At 31.4% G+C, this 23,583-nt stretch overlaps 1 protein-coding gene across 1 annotated transcript; it reads right to left on the bottom strand.

Annotated features, from left to right (window-relative positions):
- Positions 1 to 3,762: 3,762 nt before the first annotated feature.
- On the bottom strand, positions 3,763 to 22,681 carry LOC143049604 (uncharacterized). Its single transcript, XM_076223205.1, has 19 exons — positions 22,605 to 22,681; positions 21,211 to 21,226; positions 20,316 to 20,351; positions 19,868 to 20,008; positions 19,327 to 19,452; positions 18,115 to 18,165; positions 17,308 to 17,466; positions 16,560 to 16,691; positions 15,300 to 15,440; positions 14,482 to 14,529; positions 13,472 to 13,624; positions 12,019 to 12,060; positions 11,694 to 11,846; positions 10,928 to 11,008; positions 10,025 to 10,282; positions 8,873 to 9,136; positions 7,760 to 8,029; positions 7,186 to 7,320; positions 3,763 to 3,782 (listed from the first exon to the last, which is right to left on the bottom strand). The coding sequence occupies exons 1-19, from the start codon at positions 22,641 to 22,643 to the stop codon at positions 3,763 to 3,765; spliced, it is 2,265 nt and encodes a 754-aa protein (XP_076079320.1). The 5' UTR covers positions 22,644 to 22,681.
- Between the last annotated feature and the right edge of the window lie 902 nt (positions 22,682 to 23,583).

Genomic DNA, 23,583 nt, shown 5'->3' on the forward strand with positions numbered 1-23,583 from the left:
TTCATATATGTGTGAATGATTCTTATTCCAAAGTAGACTACAGAAAAAAACTCAGAAATGAAATATATTTTTATACTTAGTAGGAACTATATAACTTCTTCATAAGAAACAACACCAACAAATATGTGTCACAATGGTCTCATCTATAAACAAATCCACATGTGTCGTTGTATCATCTAATGAAAGGAAAACTTTGTTGTCTTAAAACACGATACAATTTACGCCATAATTAAACAAACCTCCTTACACAGAACTGAACAAGTCATAAACTTATGCTCAATTGAAAATTAATTATGTTTTGTAACCATAACTGTTTTCTTTTTCTAGGAAACACAACAAAATCCGATGGCAGGTAAACAAAATACAATTATCTACCAACTTCAGACATTTTACTCAAAATTACATGAATGACCAAACATTTCGAAATCTATAATAGAAGCTCTTAATTTATCCATTTATATAAATCGCGTGTTTCATAGGCACATCATACTCAAACTGTTAGAAAATTACTCATATTAAAAAGAAATTGGCAAAGTGTTGATGTATACGACATTAAATAGCAAATACTATTTATTCATCTGTGCTTTCATCTACGAGTGGTAATCTATTGCTGGTTCGCTAGTGATAACCGTCGTGTGTATCTTAAAAAATAAGATGTTAAGGTCATAACTAGTGATGAGGCATGATAACAACAACCAATAGTGTGTAATGTATGCTTTGAAATGCAACATTGATGGAGGAGAATGCACCGTTCCTTTTTTTTTATGTAAAACTACTGTATATTTCAACAGAGACGTTCTTTTCACAAATTTAAAAGAAAGTAAAGAGAAAGAGAAAACAAATTCAAGATGACAAATCCATGTATTTGTGTACTGTTAATGCTGTGTATTCATAATATGATAGTTTGTTTAACGTTATGTTGTTATTGTTATTTCTATTTAAAAAGAGTCAAATTATTTTTGAAAACATTTAGGTTTTTTTGACACATTACAATTACTTTTTTAAAGGAGTCAACAATATGAAGATATTTCACCAGAAACAGATGCCAACGTTTACGAGACACTGGAAATAACCATTTAAACCAAAGCTGAATTACTGTATTAATTTTTGATAAATGTGTCTTCCTCTGTCATTCATGTTTCAGTTATGTTAATTCCTATTTCATGAAACATTTCAGTGTTGCATACTGTAAACACCGTAAATTATAATATGGTGTTTCAAAATTAATTAACGGACTAAACAGACCTTTTAAGATAATTGCATCCTTAAGTATTTTCCTATATAAAGAAATCCGTGACGTTTGATATGATTTCAACCAAAGACAATATAATTTTGAGCCTCGCCTAGTTTATAAAGTAACAAGTTTTTTCCATCATGCTTTGAAAAAATCTAAAAAAAAATTATTGATAACAAATCCTGAAATATGAATGTATTACAATGAATCATTATTTTATATACAAATGCATAATAATAATTGAACTATATTTAATATTTAACAAGTCATCGACATCTCTGATGCATGATTTTTTTTATATCATTAATTATTTTTAGCTTTTAACTAGCTTTAACATCGTACTTTCGTGGTAATTTTACATGTTAATACAATTTGTAATGCTTTTTTGTTATTTGATGTATATTTATTTAGTGTTACATCGGGTCTCTCTTATTTTTAATATATACCAGTTTTGATAAGTGTTTGGCATGACTAAAAATTTTCACTTCTGTTCTTGTACTATGAACATTATTTTTTTTATTTCGAAACAATATTTTTGTTCTCCATTTCATTGACCTGTTTTCAATATTCTATTTTGCGGTATTTTGTTAAAGGTTATGGATGACTTTCTGAAATAGTATAACATTTCACACCTTATATTTATTGATTTTGTATTACATTGTGTCAAAGATCAAAATTTATTTGTTCATTGTATGTCCACACTTGTGTGATTGAGTTAAGCCATTTCAATTTATATTTTATTGTGTGTCTTTCTATGTTGTGATTTAACAGTATTTTTAAAACGTTTAAACCCGCTGCATTTGTTTGCACCTGTCCTAAGTCTCGTTTCTCGTTTTTATATAGATTAGACCGTTGGTTTCCAGTTTGAAGTAGTTAACACTAGTCATTTTTGGGGCCCTTAATAGCTTGCTATTAGCTGTGAGCCAAGGCGACGTGTTGAAGACTGTACTTTTACCTAGAATGGTTTAATTTTACAAACTATGGTTCATTCGCACTCATGTATCATGTTATTTATTAATGCGTTTATCTCACTTAATTTCTGCAGTAAACATATGAACATCTGCATATATTAGAATTGGATGCTGTATTTTGGGAAATCTAGACGAATTCATAGCAAGTGACAATTTACATTAAAAAGATGCATAAACCAGTTCAGGAATATTACTTTTGTTAATCCTTCAATTGTTGTGTTTGAGCTTTTAATTTTGCCGTTTGCTTAGGGACTTTCCGTTTAAAATTTTCCTCTGAGTTCGGTATTTTTGTTATTTTACTTTTCACATGTAAAGCAGGATCTGCTTACCCTTCCGAAGCACCTGAGAGCACCCCTAGTTTTTGGTGGGGTTCGTGTTGTTTAATCTTTAATTTTCTATGTTGTGTCTGTATTGTTTGTCTGTTTGTCTTTTTCATTTTTAGCCATGATGTTGTCAGTTTATATTCGATTTATGAGTTGGACTGTCCCTCTGGTATCTTTCGTCCGTCCCTCTTTTAAGCCCGTTGCGCTTTAAAATACAAAAAAAAAATATAATCATATGGTCAATTGATTTCCTGACGATTCTTGAAAGATTGAGATGGTCACTAGTATTTCTTTGAAGGATGTGTCAGTTAGTTAAAATTGTCGAACTTACAAAGAAATGTTAGAATAACACTGTTGTTAGATCATTTTATCGGCAAACTGCATAAATTAATATGCATTCTATAAACTGTTGTTTGAATAAAGATTAAAATGCTTTAACCTAGTGAAATGTTTTTAGTACAAAACTTGCTTTTAAAATAAGTTTAAAAACAGAAATTAAAAATCCATCCTATTTAGTTCTATAATTAGATGCTCTTTGGTTAATCTACACATAGAACATCAACTCGTGTAGTTCCAAAACTAACGGTTTTAGCAATTATCGCTCATACTTAATTGAATTTATTACCGGTGCTTATGAAATGTAAACATTAACTAGAAAAGACAGGCGAAATAGACATAAACTTAAAACTAGAAATAAACCGGGGGAAAAAATTGGAAATGATAGCTTATAACTTGAATATACAATATGCAAAACGGAATGGCAGACATTTTTGTACAAAATTATGTTAATGAAATAGAATATTCATATTTTAACGATGATGTTGAGTTTAACGAGATGCATACTTGCATTAGGATGATTATATGAAATAGTTCTCGCATTTTCCGACTTTCTATCATTTCCATATTATATTTGACATTTTAGTCATATTATCAATATCATTTTTTTTTGACAATTATCCTTATTGTTTTCATTCACCATGTTTTATTATAGGTAAAAGCAAATTATAACACATAACATTTTAATACATACATTTTATAAAATCCTTCAAAAAAATGCAAAAATCTGATTGAGTATAACATCAATATTACAAAGACGTTCACAGTAGTGTCTCTTGTAACACATGTTTGAAACTATTTGTCCTGTTAATCTCATCTATTCGTCTTTTTGAATTACAGATCTATAGTAGAAAATTGGCATCCAATAGTGTACTGTTCCATCATAATCGATCGTCTTTCATGTTAGATAAGTTGTTGCTGTGAATAAAACAATGTAATATATGTTTAAACAAAAAATATTAAAACACCTAGGCTTCACATGAATGTAATCCTTTAGATAAGCAGTTAAAAGTGATGTATCATTTGTAACTTGATACTTTTTTCATTAACGACACAACAGCAAGTTTTACTGGGCGACTTATTAGCAATCAAACATGTTTGAATTATCACAGCTGGGTAAAATAATTCAATTTGATACATTGTATGTACAATTCAAACAGTCATAGTTTCAATCAAAACTTTATAATTTTGGCATTGCAAAATGCTATGGTTTCATCGAGGTTAGGGATCAGTTACTAGGCTATGCAAATATTTTAGTTTTTAGTTGTGGTTGCGATCTCTCTTGACGTTACACTATTTCAGACAAGAACAGTATACGATCAAGTAAATTATTGATAATTTATCTTTATTTGAACTTATGTATCCATACAGTTTATTCATACCTGCCAAGTAAACCCTGTTGATCTGTAAATTAAATTTTAATTCTCAATATGTTATATCATTGGTATGAAGCTTCTTCTAAGGTTACAACTACAATATTTCAATAACCTTTTCAGAAAATAAACTCGTACCAATCAACTTGAAACTTAGTACACATGTTCTCTGTGGTAGGATCTTTCTAATTGCAATGCCAAATTAGAGTTCTGATCCCACTTTCACGGTCCACTGAACATAGAAATTGATAGCGTGAGTGTTTTTTTAGTTTAGTTGAAACATATTTTATTTGCTCAAAGCAAAAGAGGATCAGACACAAGTAAAACATACTTATAAAGTCTTCTCCACAATACAATATATATAACAATACAAATTGAACGAGAGCATGCATCATATAATATAAACAACATAAATATTACTTAACTATACTGAAAAAAAGTAGAGGGAATGAGGAAAGAACGACAGAGATTAGATTGATAATGATAATAATGATGATGTGCGTTTTACCTATGTTGATACTATACTACGAGGAATCGTTTTGATCTCTTCATAAAATTAAATACTTGTTTAACAATTTGCACATTTTGATCATAGGAGAGAGTTTCTTTTCCAAAAACCAGTAGTTTTAAGTCCAAATCGCAGCCTTCGGGAAGCCAGCTGAGACCATTAAACAGAATAGCCCTTTCATTTAGATAGAAAGGACAATCAAAGAAAAAATGGTGCATGTCCTCAATATCCAAACCACATTTACATGTTGGATCAGATATAATGTCAGCTCTAAACAAGTCACAATTCAAGAATGATGCCGAACATCTTAATTGGGTTAATATTATATTGAATTTTTTTGGACCATATAAAAAATGTTTTAAGTTAAATTGATTCTCATTTCGAATGTCGTAGTTTTTTAATTCTACTTTGAATTTTGATAACGAGTCTACATTTCGAACTGATATGCTCAAATTATTCTAAAGTTTAATTGTTGATGGGATAAAGGATTGGGAAGTCAGTGTCAGCCTGCAAAATGATAAAATGATATCTTGTCCATTTCGCAAGGGATATTGTGTTGTACTTTGAATTTTAGGGGGCACAAGGCTACATAAATATTCAGGGGCATTATTATTCTGAATTTTATAAAATAATTGTAGTTTTCTTCTTTTTCTTCGTTCCTCTAAAGTTTCCCAACCAACACCTTTTAAGACAGTCTCAGAGTGTATGAAAATAGGCACACCTATTACAATTCGTGCAGCTTCAAGTTGTAGCTGTTCTAATTTCATTGAATAACCTTTTCCGCAATTGCCCCATACTTCAGTAGCATATTCAAAAATTGGTCTAATAAATACTAGATATAATTTTTCAAAATTTTGTCGGCTAAGTTGATATTTGAGTTTTCGTAGTATATTCAGATGTTTTTTAACACTGTTTAATATATTTTCAACATGGTTGTTCCATTTTGCGTCACTTCTTAATGTAACACCTAGATGCTTATGAGATTGCACAATTGGTATTTTTTATTGTTCATAGTAAAATTAAGGTTTTGTATCTCATTATTTGAAAATATCATAATTTCTCTTTTCAGGATTGAAAGACATAAGCCACTCTCTTGACCATTCATCCAGCTGTCTCAGGTCACGACTAACAACTGCTTGGATAAGTTCCTCGTCATGACCCGAGTAACTGAATGAAGTGTCATCTGCAAATAGTCTGCATAAAGAAGTTAACTGTTCAGCAATATCGTTAATATATATGATAAACAATAGCGGACCAAGAACGGATCCTTGGGGTACACCAGCTGAAACATTGCAAAAAGTAGAGGATGATTCATTAATGATAACCTTTTGTTTTCTTTGATATAGGTAGCTAGTGAACCAATTTAAAAGATTTCCCTCAATGCCATATGCTTTCACTTCATGTAGTAAACCAATATGCCAAACTTTGTCAAAAGCCTTCGAAAAATCACAAAAAACAAAACAGCAAATTTCTTTTATTTCTAGTGCATTTAAGATACAATCATAGATTTCTATTAATTGATGCACTGTTGAATGTTTTGGCAAAAAACCTGATTGGTATTCATAAATCAGTTTGTTATTAAATAGATGATTATATACATGTTTAAACACAACTCGTTCCATAACTTTCCACACGCAGCTAATTAAAGATATTGGTCTGTAATTAGATGGCAAAGAGGAGTCCCCCTTTTTGAAAATAGCTATTACATTTGCAATTTGTCAGCTGGTTGGATATACACATTGACTAAGGGACTTGTTGTATATAATTTGAAGAGGTATTGCAACTTAGCGTGAGTGTGGCATCCGTGTACTATGGACACATTCTTGTTTGCCGAGGTGGAACTTTCATTTGTTTAATTCATTCATAACCATTGTCAATTAGGTGTGATTTACTGCTCGATATACTGTATAAAAACTTGAGCATTAGTGACTATTTCATCCTCATTATAGTTATTAAAGGTAACAGGGTTATGACTTAATACGCCAGATGAGCGTTTCATCTACGACTCTTTAGTGACGCTCAGATCAAAATAGTTATTAAGCCATACAAGTATAAAGTTGAAGAGCATAAAGGACCCAAAATTCCAATAAATTGTGCCAAATACGGCTGATAAAATATGCCTGCGATAAGAAATCCTAATTATTTCGAATAATTCATACTTTCGCAAATAGTTTATTTTGCGTTTAACCCTCTCTGGTCCACCTCGTGAGTTTCAAATGTATTTGATGTATCTGGATGAGGAAAGATCCAATTGTAAACTTTAGCGACGATTAATATTTTTCTATTTGCGAAAGACGCGAAAATAAATCGCTTACGAAAAGAGTTGGTTTACATAAGTTTATATTCATGTCAACACCGAATTGCTGACTGCTGGTTTTGTGATACCCACAGGGACGAAATGTCCACCAGCTACATCTTTTTGTGTCCAAATGTTTCTTACCTGATCGTCTTTGTAGAAGTTTAGGTCTAATAACAAACCACGATATAACTAATAGTAAACATGTTCCTACAATACAAGCAACTGAGATACCTGCAATCACACCTGCCGACAATTGAGAATTTGATGCCGCTACATCTAAAATAGAAATAAGGTTATAATTTTTTAATAAACTTCACTCCATTATACCAAGTTCTGTTTTATGCAAATATACTTATATTAGTCTATTAGAAAATCAATTGTGCAGTTTTATCGTATATCGCTCCAATCGTTAATCCTACATTGGCTATGTTCTTTCTTTCTTTCTATTATATTGCTTTTAATTTAACATGTCGACACAATCACGTCGAAAAAATACGAACAAATACTTCTGCATCAGTTCACATCTATTTATATGTCAAAAGAAAAAAAATTCAATGATTTGCATGACTTTATTGTAACCGTTTTGCTTTTGTGGACTTTGCTCGATTGTTTAAATTACGAAAAAAATAGATTTGACATATTCGCTGATTTTAAGCACAAATTGGGTCATCATTATTTTGTTTTTACTGTAACCTTTAACTTAATTTCCACTAACCTGTTTGAATGTGAAGTTCCTGTGAACGGGTGCTATTATACCCGTTTGATACAGCTATAACATAAATGCTATACAATACATGTGGACTTAGACCATCTATATGACAAAGTACTGTATTAATAGTGGATGTCGATACTACGAGTTGTTTGACCTTCATGTCATTTAAGTAAACGTTGTAATAGTCGGCATGGCCAGAGCCTTTAAAGATGTTGAAATCAATTGAATTTTGGTCATGTTTTGTCATCACTATCTTTGATGGTGGAAACGGATCTGAATATCAAACAGAAATTAAAAAAATAGGTATATCATATATTATTTTCGGTCCAGGCATCATAATACTGAAATAAAAAGTACTAGTACATCCTTATAATTTAAAATAATAATTAACAACTACACAGGGGATCAAGAAAACAGGAAAATCTTTAATACTTGTAAACAGAAAGTATAGTGCAAATGACAAAAACTTTGCCAATTTCACATGCGGTATGTTTATTCATACATTTACAAGATACATTTTAAATTCTAACTTAAAGAAGAATTCCCGATGTTCCGGATACGGATACTAACTCAATTTCTAGTTTTGCGATATATACACAATAATTTCCTTACTCGTTTCCAAACCATAACATTTTAAGAGCAATACAGGTTTCCGTTATATCACAGGCTACGTTATATTGTTGTCAATATGATTGAATTTACTGACACACAAGTGAGAGATTTATAAAACTGTAAAACCGGGTTTCAATCATAATTTATACATCAGAAAATGTCAGTACCATGACATTTGTTACCTTTTCGTCTGATGTATTTAGCTTCTGATTTTGCCTCCTGTGAAGGGACTTTCCATTTTGAATGTTTCTATGAGTTCGGTATTTTTGTTATTTCACTTTCACATATATTAAAACTAACCTTCTCCTTTTTAAGCTGTAAGTAATGACCTTTATAAAAATGGCCGTCGATGACATTGTTAATTCTGTCATGGCGGTTAGATATTTCTTTAACCTTGATTTATTTATATTTTGTCTGAAGCTACTGTATCAAATCAATCGTCCTGAGCATGCATGAAATATTTGCCACTTGATGTTCAACAACGGAATCATAAATTATACTAACTTGTTTGTGTTTGCAGTGAATTGGATGCTGCACTTAGTAACCCATTGGCCACTGCTACCACATACACCGTGTAAGGCATGCCGGCATCTAAACCATTTATAACGTAATATATGAACGACCCTGTGGAATTTTGCGTTGTGCCTTGTTGTTTGCCATTCATGTAAACTATAAAATGGTCAAAATGTCCTAGTCCTTTTGTAATGTTGACTGCGATTTTCGCTGTAGTTTGTTGTAGTAATTTAACATTATTCGGAGCATCAGGATCTAAAACAGTAAGAAGATAAGCTATTTAAACATGCTATATGTAAAGCATGATTATGTTTACCGTTATGTTAAAATGACTCATAGTTGATTTAGTAATGAGAGTCACAAATATTCCGTATAACTTTTTGTTTTTAGTTAAGTTTCATACATAATTCCGTCTTTCGTAAGACGAGTTATGCATGAATAGCAGAACACACTTTCCCAGTCAACGCATGCGTTTTTCATCCTTTGTTGGGTTTTTTTAGAGTGAGGGGGATATTTTATTTGATTTTGTTCTCTTTATATAGAGGGTTAAGTGTGTTTGTATCATTTTAATGGATGTATAAGCTTAAAATAGAGGATGGGTGCGATCTTAAACTGTTTTTTACCCAGAATATAGTGTATTAGTTTGAAGTCAGATAACTTGTCGGGGGATTCCGTAAGTCATTTTTGAATGAGGTTTTTAAATATTGTTTTGTATTTTAGTAATAAGCATTAGTGTTTATGCCAGGCTTAATTTCTTTTTTGTATTTATTGACAAATTATTTGAAATTAGGACCTGTAAATATCGGAACAACTGCAAATGTTTCTATTGATGTCTATATTTAGTAGGCTTTGGATTGACGTGACAGTGACTTATACCTTACATCATTTTAAAACATATATATCATTATATTTCTGCAGATTCCAATTAAATAAAGTGTTATTGACATTTCCAATACCTGATGTAAAGTTGATGTATTTAGCTATCATGCAAAGTCCCTTCTGCAAATTAAGCTCCTCATATAACGGAAATATATATATATATATATTCATGTTTTCCACATAATTGGTTTAAAACCTTTCAAATGATAGTAAATGTAAATTGATAATGTATCCGATATAATTTCACGATGTTTATTAACTTACATGTACATCTTGTTTGTACCTCTGATCTCCTGCTTACTGAATTGACTACCAAAGCAAGTTGTATGGTATAACATATACCAGGAGAAAGATGGTTGACGGAAAAATAAGTCCCATAAATTTGAATGCTGGGTGTCGGTTTACTGTCAACTAATATTGTGACAGCAGTATTTGTAAAAAGTTGTGGATACAAAATCCTTCCTTGAATGGATGAAGTTGCATGAACTGTGTCTAAACTAAATTTTGGAGGATTAACTGGTACTAAAAAGACAAAATGTGAATAATCAGTATTCAAAGAACATCAATTGCCTTTGAAAGATTTCATTTCAATTTTCAGAAACAAGTTATAGGTATAATGTAGCTTGGGAATAAGCTAACTACACATAACACGATTAAATTTACAAAAACCTGCATAGCTCATATAGTGCCGTGGCTTGAATAATATTGTCTCTTTCTTAAAACATATATATTAATAAATTTAGGTAAAAAGTAAATTGGTCTACCCGTTGTTATAGTTTGTGTTGGAGTTGCCCGAAATGTTGTCCAAAAGATTCATGAATTCTCTTTTACTTCATTCTATTGCTATTGTTATAATGCATATGTTGCATAAGTTGCCTTTTTTGCATTACTAAATTTAGCAGAAATATATGAACGCAGTTTCCATTTTTATTCCAAACCGACTGGTGCATTTTTTTTATACCATATACGTAAATATTTAATCAGAAAATGATATAAGATATGGCGCTCATAGGTTTTTTAAATTTCACTTTATTAATGTGTACTTCCTTTTAATGCTGCAAGATGTATCAAAAAGCTTTTATCATACAGAATGCTATCAACGCAAATATATGTAATTTGTTTTATCTAAATGTCTAGTATAAAATATTTAATTATGTCAATATTTACTTGTTGGTACAGAAGAAGCCACCGTCGTCTTCATATGAATAATTGTTGTGGATGATGTTGTAACATGGTTCACTGTAGAAACTACGTTTGAAATAAAAGCTAAATATTATCATACTTTAACCTTATTTCTACAAATCTAAATAAACAATTATATATCACGAATCATGCATTTAACTGATGCACGAAATTAAGACCATCCTAACCATACATGTTCTTTGTTTCTTTACAATAAAATAAGACCCAAAAGTATGAACAACAAACCGACGACGAGTCTTTTGACATCAAACGTATTTGCAAATACAAACTGGCGTCATGATAAAGTAATGTTTCAAAACAATTTCCAACACATTTTTAATTTTCGTGTCATTCTGTTTTTGTATTTTAAATATTAACAAGCAGTGAATTGAAGTGATTAAGATTACAACACAATGTTGACTGCTGTACCCCTATTTTTAACATTTTTACATATTGTGTATATTTGTTTTGTTCACGCATCGTTGTTAATATAATGAAATTTGATGCGACTGTCATACAAGTGAGAGGTTCAATCCACAATTTTCTACATCAGAAAATGTCTATACCAAGTCAGGAATATGACAGTTGTTATCCATTCATTTGATGTGATTACGCTTTGGATTTTGTCATTTGATTAGGTACTTTTCGTTTTGAATTTTTCTTAAAGTTTAATAATTTAGTGATTTTACTTTTTAAATAAATATGATAGTTCTGTCATTCCTTACATATCGATTAAAATCAAACGGAGTACCTTGGACTACAACACAAGTTCCATTCATGTCATGAAATCCAGATATACAGGAACAGATAAATATTTCCTCTCCTCCATCCACACAGCGGGAATGCGGATCAGAACAATTCCCAGTTGACAAATCCGGGTAACAAAATCCATCCAATGGAATTACTAGAAAATACATAAAAAAGAACATTTATTTTTCATTTATTTTAGTAAACATCTGTATTTAGATTGACAATGAAATGTTGAAAATGAGTTTTTATAGGTATTGTTTTAATATATAACTCGCTTTTTAATCTCATCTTTGCATCTTACTTCATCTGGAAACCAAAATACGTACATGTAACTGTTGTTGATGGTGGCGTTTTCATTGTCGTAACGTCTGAAAGTAGAATAAAATCAATGTGGATTTATTTATTGACAATTGAAACTTATTTAGAAGATAAGAAGTCAGACGAAACCTAAACTTATTTAGAAGATAAGAAGTCAGACGAAACCTAAACTTATTTACAAGATAAGAAGTCAGACGAAACCCAAACTTATTTAGAAGATAAGAAGTCAGACGAAACCTTAACTTATTTAGAAGATAAGAAATCAGACTTAAAATAAACTTATTTAGAAGATAAGAAATCAGACTTAAACTAAACTTATTTTGAATATGAGAAGTCAGACGAAACCTAAACTTATTTAGAAGATAAGAAGTCAGACGAATACTAAACTTATTTAGCAGATAAAAGTCAGACGAATACGGAAGTTATTAAGAAGATAAAAGTCAGACGAATACTTAACTTATTAAGCAGATAAAAGTCAGACGAATACTAAACTTATTAAGAAGATAAGAAGTCAGACGAAAACTTAACTTATTTAGCAGATAAAAGTCAGACGAATACTAAACTTATTTAGAAGATAAGAAGTCAGACGAAAACTAAACTTATTTAGAAGATAAGAAGTCAGACGAAAACTAAACTTATTTAGCAGATAAAAGTCAGACGAAAACTAAACTTATTTAGAAGATAAGAAGTCAGACGAATACTAAACTTATTTAGCAGATAAAAGTCAGACGAATACTAAACTTATTTAGAAGATAAGAAGTCAGACGAAAACTTAACTTATTTAGCAGATAAAAGTCAGACGAATACTAAACTTATTTAGAAGATAAGAAGTCAGACGAAAACTAAACTTATTTAGCAGATAAAAGTCAGACGAAAACTAAACTTATTTAGAAGATAAGAAGTCAGACGAATACTAAACTTATTTAGCAGATAAAAGTCAGACGAATACTAAACTTATTTAGAAGATAAGAAGTCAGACGAAAACTTAACTTATTTAGCAGATAAAAGTCAGACGAATACTAAACTTATTTAGAAGATAAGAAGTCAGACGACAACTAAACTTATTTAGAAGATAAGAAGTCAGACGAAAACTAAACTTATTTAGAAGATAAGAAGTCAGACGAAAACTAAACTTATTTAGAAGATAAGAAGTCAGATGAATACTTTGTACACACGAGTAAATATAAACAAGAACTGATTTTCTGTCATTGACGGATACCAATTCTTTATCTGTTTTTATTAAACTAACAACTAATACTTAGCAAGGAAAACATTAACATGACATCATGTTTTGGAAATGTTTTAAACAAGAACAATTTTCGCAAAAATCCTTTACTAACAATTTAGATTTTAAACCTGCTCTTTTGATTTCAGTGGAAGTTTGCAGTACGATAAGTCAAAATGACAATGCTATCATTCTTTAATTATCAATTGCATGCAATATATTGCAAAATGAAATACCTTGATTTAAAACACAAGTTCCATTTACACCATGGTATCCAGAAATACATGAGCAGAAATACACTTCCTCTCCTGATCCTAAGCAACGAGAATTCGGATCGGAACACACTCCAGATGACCATCCCGGGTAACAAAATTCGCCCAATGGAATTACTGGATCAAAAATAAAAGAGCATATGTTTGATTAAATCTATTAATCCAATTTGCAATAATCCATTGAACCAATTTGAAATAACCTATTCAACCAATTTGATATAATATATTGAACCAGTTTAATGTATTCTATTGATCCAAGAGTTTGAAGATGAGAAGTTGTAATCATTCCTCCGAAAATTTTACAAACGAGTTTATTGACGACGGATATGTTTCATTTGTCGTAATCTCAATCCCGTCCTCTTTACCTCGAAACTCAATGTGACCTTCAGAATCTGACTTATCACCGAGTTAGTACTTCTATGAGCAACACGATGGGTACCATTAGTAGATCACCCTGGTTTTGGGTTTGGTTCGAGTAGTTTAGTAATTTTTTCTATCCTGTATTTTGTGTATTGCTGCTTGTTTTTTCGTTGTTTTCCGTTTTTGCTATTGTTAGTTTGTGTTCGGCCTATAAGTATCAATATACCTTTAACATATCTTATGCCACTCATTAGTGATTCATTCATCTTATAACAAAGCACTAACCAGAATAAGACTAACAAAAAACTCGGAAAGTTGATAACCAAATGTCAAAAATCAATACATATCAAATGAATGGATAACATTATCATACTCCTTACTTAGTCTGGCATTTTGTCATGCGGAAAATGGTGGATTAAACCTGATTATATAGCTAGCTTAACCTCTCACTTGTATGACAGTCGCATAAAATTCCGTTATATTAACAACAATATGTGATTAAACAAACAGACATAATAGGTTCGGTTCTATTGTTATTCTTACATTTCTAGGATTTAAAGTATAATTTATCAACGTTTTACCATCTTACATCACCTGAATACTAACATACGTACATGTAATTGTTGTTTGTTGAGTCGTCTTCATTGTCGTTGTGCTGACGGCTGAAAGAAAATAAAAACAGCTTTCGATTCACTTTTGATATTAGAAACCGATTTAAAAGATAGGAAGTGAGAAGAATACTACTCTATTTTGAAATGAAGCCTTTTTTACAATTAAAGAATTTCCAGTTAATACATGTATTATATTATACGTGTATGTTCGAATGAGTATTTATATATTACATGCAAGACAGGTGTTTCTTGTACTAAAAATAATTCAATAAATAGAGATAGCAGCCAGATAAATATCGAAGTTATTATAGAGCTTTTATAACAAAATATTTTACAAAGTGCACAACGTGACTACGGCCAGAGTAGAAAAACCTTAGAATTTCGAACTATTATTTGTATGTTAATGCACCTTAAACTTACAAAAATGACGTATCACTAGTATTTTATGATACCAGAAGAGTGCTTTGTCATCTTAATTATGCTGAGTAAGTAAAGAAGAGAAAGAAAAACAAGTTAACTTATCGATTAATTCGACAGAGAATAACATTTTTTACTTATAGTCGAAATCTATTTTGTTTACTTTTTTATCAATACTATCAGAACTTTATAGTTTGTAATTAAATGCATATGAAGGCGCCATAAATCGGGTTTGTTTAAATATTAAACTTTAAAGATGATGCTAGCCGAGAGAAGCCCTTACGAAGTCTGCATCATAGGAGAAAAATAAAAATCGGCGAACAATTAACTAACTAAATCTCCCACTTGAATGACCTCTTTTAATTGTTCCGATTAATTAATTCTCTTTACAGACAACTGCTTACCTTGAATACAAGTACCATTCGCAGGTATAAATGGATCTCTGCACTTACACTTCAACCCCGCTCCGCCATCATACACACAATGGGCGTTACTATCAGCACAGAGAGGCTCTAATCCTACACAACGATCACCAACAGGAATAACTGAAATATCGTATACATATGTACAATTATTTTGCTCTTCAAAGAGATACTGCAATCATTAATTTTATAGATGTTCAGAATGTGTAAGAATATATTTTCGGAATATAGAAAGTCGTGAATGTGAAAATGCCTCAATCGATGTAACAAACATTTAAAAGCAGCGTGATACTGATTCCAGGAAGCTCTGATTTGTTGTTTCTCAGAAAAAAAGGACAAAACTTTCATCAATGATCAATATATATAGATATATGATATATGTACGAATATATAAGTATTCGGTAATCAAAAAGTTGAAAGCAATTACTGTGAAAAACACTTAAAACGTTGTGGAATGCTGAATTGAAGCTCGATACCAAACTTAGAAACCAAAGAAAAAAGACACACGTGAGTCGTTCTACACTACACTGGCCTTTGTTAGTCTTGTGATTTTTAATTTTAGTTTCTTGTGTATAATTCTGAGTTTAGTATGACGTCCATTATCACTGAACCAGTAAACATATTTCTAAGGGGCCAGCTGACGGACGCCTACGGGTGCGGGAGTTTCTCGCTACATTGAAGACTCATTGGTGGACTTCTGCTGTTGTCTGCTCTATGGTCGGGTTGTTGTCGCTTTGATACATTCCCCCATTTCCTTTCTCAATTTAATGACTCATTTTCCATTTTCATTCCGGAAAGATATAAATCGAACCCTGACAGCAACCAAAATCATTGTTACTTCTATTAAGGATCAATTAAAACAATTGTTATGTGCGATGTCCTGACCAACGTGGACGGAGCAATGATGCTTGGAAAAAATCAACTCTTTAAAATAGGACTCTAGATAAGTTTAGTCACTTTGCTATGAAACAGTCTGAAAATTATGTTACCCCGATAAAAGTTCATGAGAATAAGAAACTTATAATGCTCATCACATGATTGTGTTGCACAGTCATTCAAATTATTGTCAGCAGGTTACAAAATATATAGATGTTTGGAGAAGAAAACAATGGTCAGAAGAGTTTTTCAAATGCCGATATAATACGCATTGTAAAATAGACTAAAAACGGTTGTTTTAATGATATATATTCAATAGAAAAAGAGGTTTTGTTCAAAACATTATCTTACTTTGTTTACATTTACCATTGGCAGGTACAAATGGTTTTCTACACTGACATGTCAAACTCCCTCCACCATCATCTGTACAATGGGCATTACTATCGGCACAAAGCCCGAGATTCTCAAATCCTAAACACAGACCATCAATAGGAATAACTGAAATATGTAACATATATGGTATCATGGTGAAATAAACTCGATCTCGAAGAAGCGTAAAGTTTTCAAATTAGTCATGCGACAGTTCTATGCGATGAATTATACTTTTCATTTCTCATATTTTATACAAATATAAGTCTCACCAATCGAAACACAACACCTATATCTTAGAATGTATTAAATAACCTTTATACATATCTTTGTAGGGGCCAGCTGAAGCACTCCTCCGGGTGTGGAGTTTCTCGCTGCATTGAAGACCCATTAGTGGTCTTCTGCTGTTGTTTGCTCTATGGTCGGGTTGTTGTCTCTTTAACACATTCAACATTTCCGTTCTCAATTTTATTTTGTTGGTATGTTAATGTTATTCAGTTTCATGTGATATACGTATAAATCTGTTTGGTTGTCATCATATTTTTATAGTCCACTTTATGTTTGGTTTGTTTTTATATATTTTGTTAGTTGTGAGAGTTTTATCTCAGTTTTTGTTTTTTGTTTGTCTATCGTTATTCGGGGTTCGGGGGAATGAAGGTTATATGTTTAAAGTGTATGTCTTTTTTATTATGTATTTTCTACTTTCCAGCGGATCTAGAAAACATGATATTGCAATAAATCTTACATTTAACACAAGTTCCTTTTATTTCTATAAAGTCGTATTTACACTGACACATATAATTGTGTTCCCCGCCATGAGGATCGTCATCTTCATCTATACATACAGCATCACTATCGGCACAGGTATCATTTGAATGAGAACATTCCCCATAGAGTGGTATATCTGGATCAGGAAAAAAGTGAATATAGAAATGTGAAATTTAAATTTAAAAAAGAAGCTAGTGATCATTCACAAAATTTGTTCAGATCGTTTATTTTACAGAATATAACAAGTACTTGATAAGATTTTCTGGCTTAAAATGTGCAGCACAAAATTTGCTCATATCGTTAATTTCACAAATAAATTAAACATATTTTCTAGTGGTTGGCTTTAGCAGGCACCGTTAATTAACAAATTGTAAAACAAATTTTCTGAAATACAATTACGATGATGACCAAGTGATTAAATACAACCCTCCGCTGCGTAACTTTAATTGTGAAAGTGTCTTGTTTAGATCGCATATCACCTGTATATCTTTAAATACGGTAAAAGTTTGCAAAATCAAGCTAGACATGACATTGTCTAAAAATCTTTAAAGACATTGTCAAAAAGGTACTCTTGTTATAACGGAATCAATAACAATAAAATATCAAGATGAGAAGAGCTTGGAAATAAAATCATCAGGTACATCATTATAGGTAGAAAGTAATGGAAACTACTAACAAGACAATACAAATAATTTCATTTCATCATTTAAGATAGTAACTCTTCCGATACAATGGACGTCAACTTGCATGTTTATGTATTACTGTCATATTGATTGAGACTTACGTGTTGAATTGTGCTGCGGTTTTGATTGAGTACTTGTACATATTGGTGGATCTGGAAATAATAAAAGAAAAACTTAAAAGATAAGTTAAACCAATTCTAACTTTCTTTAGCGTCGTTTTCCAATTGTTATGTATGAAACCAAATTTTAAAAAGTTCCGAATGAAATCTTAGTTGGATTTGGATTTGTGCACAATAGTCTGCATGCAAATTATATTGCATATTTGAAAGTGAGGGGCGAAAGATACCAAAGGAACATTCACACTCGTATATCGAAACTAAACTGACAACGAAATGACTAGAAAGAAATAAATAATAAAAAAAACAATTGTACACAATACTCAAAATAGAAAATACATTCTGAGCAACACGAACCCCAACAAACACTGGGTTTATTATCAGGTGCTCCGCAACGGAAAGCAAACCCTGTTCCACATGAACCTACGTCGTTAGGTTCATGTTAATAAGTACATTCCCGGTTATAAGTCTAATTCGATAAGTCACATTCGGGAGAGTTCTGAAACTTCTCAAGTAAGGTCTAGAGGATTCGTGTTCATATTGTAGTGGAAAATTATAATATAATTAGGGACGACATCAAAAGTTCAATGAAGGATAAAAAACTTAATTCACATAGTTTTTTCACTGACCCCCACACCCCCCTCTTAACTTTATTCGGGAAAAATTTGATTGACCAATTGGGATATATGTAAAATTGATTTTAGATTAACAAAACTTGCAGCAATGTTGAACCCCCCCCCCCCCCCCCCCACCCCCAAACTAATTGATTAAAGTTTTTTTTATCCTACATCGATCTTTTGATGTCGTCCCTTACATATGCTTTAAATCAATCACGAGATATCCAGATATCTACAAAAAACTGCGATGTAGGGACAGTTTGATGCTAACATGGGTATTGAGCAATGCAGAATAGCAGAATAAACTATGAATAATTTAAATAGAAAAAAAGATGTGATATTATTAGGTATTGTTCAAGTCAGAAATACAGCAATTTATTTTCACTTGTTGTGTTGATTGACAGCGTATGGTTTTGTCAGTTTTTATGGACTTGGTCCTTTTAATTTGCCTTAGCATTCGGTAATTTTGTTACACGTTTTTCATACATTCTATAGATTTAAAAGAAATAAGGGTATAATGTATCCCTGATTCTGATTAATATATAATATACAAAATATAATCTTCTATGAAAGCAGTTACCATTGGAGGGTTGGAATGTTTCTTTGCATTGACAAGTGAAAACACCTCCACCATCAGCGATACAGTGGGCATTGATATCTTCACATAGATACTTAAATCCCATACACAGACCACCAATTGGAATCACTGAAATATATTACAAATAATGTATTGGTTCATTGTTTTCGAAAGATGCTACAGTCGTTTACCAAGATCGTCAATAGATATAGCTGTATTATAAGTTGTAGTAAAAACTAAATTGTATGTTATAGATAACCCTTGATGGCGTTTTCCAAAATGAGTGTATTTCATTTAAACCAAAATTGTATTGTCTATACAAAATGAAAGTTTTCAATAATTTAGAAGGGGATATTTCACCGCCTTGACCATACATGTGTAAATCAAGCATGATTTCCAATTTTATTTAGCAATAGCTTGGTGTAAGTTCTGGTCTTTTCATTGCTATTAGCATGATTAGATAGTGTTCCTCTTTTTGTTTTTTGGTTCCTTATTTCATTATTATATCAACATACTAGTATTATATCTTAATAAAAAGACTTACGTTGAATACACGTTCCATTTATTTGGCGAAAGTCTGATTTACACCGGCACGTGAAGAATCCGCCGCCATCGTCTACACATTTGGCATCAGCATCTAAGCAACGATCATTTAGTTCCGTACATAGATCACCAAGCTTTATATCTGTATAATGAAATTAGTTCGCATATAAATCCTGTAACAGTGTTTCTGCCAGGTTTTGTATTCTTCCTTTTTATTGCGACTAAGCATTTTTCCATTTCAAGAGTAGAAATATATATGCAAGTATGTACATGTACATGAAATGCAAATGAATCTCAGAATCAACAAATATGACAATCCCTGCATAATATATGCACTTCTAATATTCAATTTAAGACAAACAAACATAAAATAAAAATCAATTTACTATTTGTGTTTGCCACTGCACAGAATGTTGAAAAATATATAAACAAAATTATTGTATACTTACTGGATTTATGAGGTATAGTGGATTTACAATCAGTAACTGAAATAAAAAGTACATATTATGTCTGTTCTATAAAACACGATACAATCATACAATTGGAGATTGAAACAACAAAAAAAATACAAAAATACTAGACTAGAATTAGGAGGTTTTATGACCATAGATTCCCCACCCACATCATAATTTTGAATGATAACTTTCCAGTTTGATTCGGTCTTGACCTGTTAGGTTACTACTGCATTTGTGTTTAATTGTTTTTAAATCGGCCCAGGAGAACTTGGAACTTTATTTTGTCTTTTCATATTTTTTTTTTTTTTAAATATTCGAGCAGTACTAATGAGTCTTTTTAGATGTAACACATGTCTGACATACTCAGTTTTAAGTCTTGATGATCTGTGATGAGTTGATGGCTTTGATCCGGAAAAAAATAATCTCAAGATAGGGAGAATCTCGCTATATAAATAAATCCTAAGTAACATCACTGTAGAAGGAGTCATAAAAATACACAATAATTTCAATTTGTATATGTTCGGCTTAAAAGTGTTTAACGTGCGACACCAGTATCTGTTAATTAGTTTCACTGCGATTTTAAGAAAGAATATGGTTTGTCTTGTGTTGGTGATTCATTGGTATTTACTCCAAATCTTCATTCTTAACTAGAAAAAGGTAAAATCTCAAAAATACTGAACTCAGACTAACTAGCGGAGCCTATATCATTGAAATGCGTTCCAATAATACTAGGTGATTTAAAGGCCACTGAAAACATCTGCTAAACACATAAACGCTGGAAGAGTCAAATGTATTTCAATAACTCACTGTTATAATTTTTTTTAGAGCAGATGAGTCATTCTTATAATATCATTATGGAAAAGATTAATATAACATAAATACATCCTACCTTGTGTATAAGAGAACTGAAAAAATAACAATTTTAGACATAAGAACTCTTTAAATCAGAACATGCTTTGTAAATGGAAACATAATTGCATGTTCTACTTATCAGTCAATATCGAATTTCGTAGAACAATTTTTTTTCAATTTTATCATATAAATAAGAATAGTTAACATGCCCAAGTTGAATATAATTCAAAGGTTGATTTTTTTAGATACTTCCATGCATGTGTTTTACAACAAAAATGCCTTTACCGTTTATCTGAAAGAGTCGCGTCCCTTTTTGATAACTTGTGATGCATTCAAATGTATTTCATTGGAAATTGTATGAAACCTTACGAAATTCTTAACATTAAAATGCATTAAATGTATAAATGATATGTTTACTAGAAAAAAAAATGAGATTTTAGTGGTCAACTATGGGAGATATATAGTCAGTCCTGACCGTTCTACATAGTAGTTTGATGGGGGGAAATAATAAAACGTTTCCATTTCAAATCCATTGGTTTGTGTAATAAAGCATTACAAGCTTCAGAACGAATCTTATTAGAATTGAAGCTGACAGAAAACCCTTTAGAATGAATTTTGCATAATGTCCTTTAGGTCGTTTTTATAATGGATAGTTAAAAAAAAACATATATGATGAAGACATAATCTTTCAATCAGTTTAATTGAAGTCTGGAGCTGGCATGTCAGTTAACTGCTAGTAGTCTGTTGTTATTTATGTATTATTGTCATTTTGTTTATTTTTCTTTAGTTACATCTTCTGACATCAGACTCGGACTTCTCTTAAACTGAATTTTAATGTGCGTATTGTTATGCGTTTATTTTTCTACATTGGCTAGAGGTATAGGGCGAGGGTTGAGATCTCATAAACATGTTTAACCCCGGCACATTTTTGCGCCTGTCCCAAGTCAGGAGCCTCTAGCCTTTGTTAGTCTTGTATGATTTTTAATTTTAGTTTCTTGTGTACAATTTGGAGTTTAGTATGGCGTTCATTATCACTGAACTAGTATATATATTTGTTTAGGGGCCAGCTGAAGGACGCCTCCGGTGCGGGAGTTTCTCGCTGCATTGAAGACCTATTGGTGACCTTCTGTTGTTTTCTGTCTCATGCATTGTCGGGTTGTTGTCTCTTTGACACATTCCCCATTTCCATTCTCAATTTTATATAAGTCTATATACCAAAATTCTAGTGTTTGGTCCTGCGTAATTATTGATGACATAACGTTGTAAGGGTTCTAAGATCTTCTAAAGTACAAAGATAAAGCCGTGATATTGTGAATATACAACAACAAAAAACGAATTATGATTAACGGTTGACGTTGTTTCTTTTCGTTCCGATTTTAGATAAATCTTTTGACTATCATAAAAAGAAGTGTAAAGAATTGTTTATCTTACCATGAATAAAAGCCCACCTACAAACAGACTTCTACACATACTTTCTACACACCATTTTCTGATTGATTTAAAGTTAATATTAGATAAACAAAACAAATAAAGAATAGCTTAATCTAATCTAGATATGATTATCTTTATATGTACTGACATGTACACCAGCCGTCCATAAGTGTAAAAGACAACACATTAGCGGCTGAAGGCATTTATCATCGAAGATATGTTAGAAGCTTGTAATCCTCATTTTTTTTAACATTGTCTTGGTTTACTATTACATAAATGTTTACTTTTAGGGATTTTGGTCCTCAATGCTCTTCAACTTCGTATTTATTTGGCCTTTTTAACTATTTTGGATTCGAGCGTCACTGATGAGTCTTTTGTAGACGAAACGCGCGTCTGGCGTATGTACAACATTTAGTCCTGTTATCTATGATGAGTTTATAAACAATTTCAATAAGAATCGCTTAGGAAACAACATGGACATTGAATAAGTACCAGATGGTTTATAATTAACGATTCACCAGAAAACAATATACACGATATACAAAAGTTAAAATTTATGCAGCGATCTCGAGTGTTAAAAAGATAATTATATATGAATACGATGAAATAGTATCGTTTTCATTAATATTTCGACCCGAAAAAATGGCCGTCGTCACTGTCAATCGGTTTTTTAAATGAAATTATATAATATCAATGTTATCATGTGCTAAAAACAATTTAATACGTGTTACGATGAAAACAAATTAATTTTGCCTTTTAAGTAATGAAAACAAAGACGACACATGTTTTATATGAAACATTGTGATTAGAGTGGAATCTTTATTTCTGTTGTTAGATCAATAATACTAGCTCACACCCGCGAAATCACGGGGAAATAGAGCGTATGTAAACTGTAAAAAAAAAAAAGATAACTGGAGAATTCCAGGAGAGGTATCAAAGGTCAAAGGTACTTGGGGACTGGGCACATTTTTTAGTTTGG

This window comes from Mytilus galloprovincialis, chromosome 10, assembly GCF_965363235.1.
Source record: "Mytilus galloprovincialis chromosome 10, xbMytGall1.hap1.1, whole genome shotgun sequence".
In the NCBI taxonomy this organism is placed as follows: Eukaryota; Metazoa; Mollusca; class Bivalvia; order Mytilida; family Mytilidae; genus Mytilus; species Mytilus galloprovincialis.

Bases quoted from the DNA above. Each gene is read 5' to 3' on its own strand.
- LOC143049604 (XM_076223205.1), bottom strand. From the start codon at position 22,643: ATGTGTAGAAGTCTGTTTGTAGGTGGGCTTTTATTCATG. The intron at 20,009-20,315 runs GTAAGTATACAA...TTCATTATACAG, and splicing joins CACTATACCTCATAAATCCA to ATATAAAGCTTGGTGATCTA. The intron at 15,441-16,559 runs GTAAATGTAAAC...ACGATATTTCAG, and splicing joins ACCATTTGTACCTGCCAATG to TTATTCCTGTTGGTGATCGT.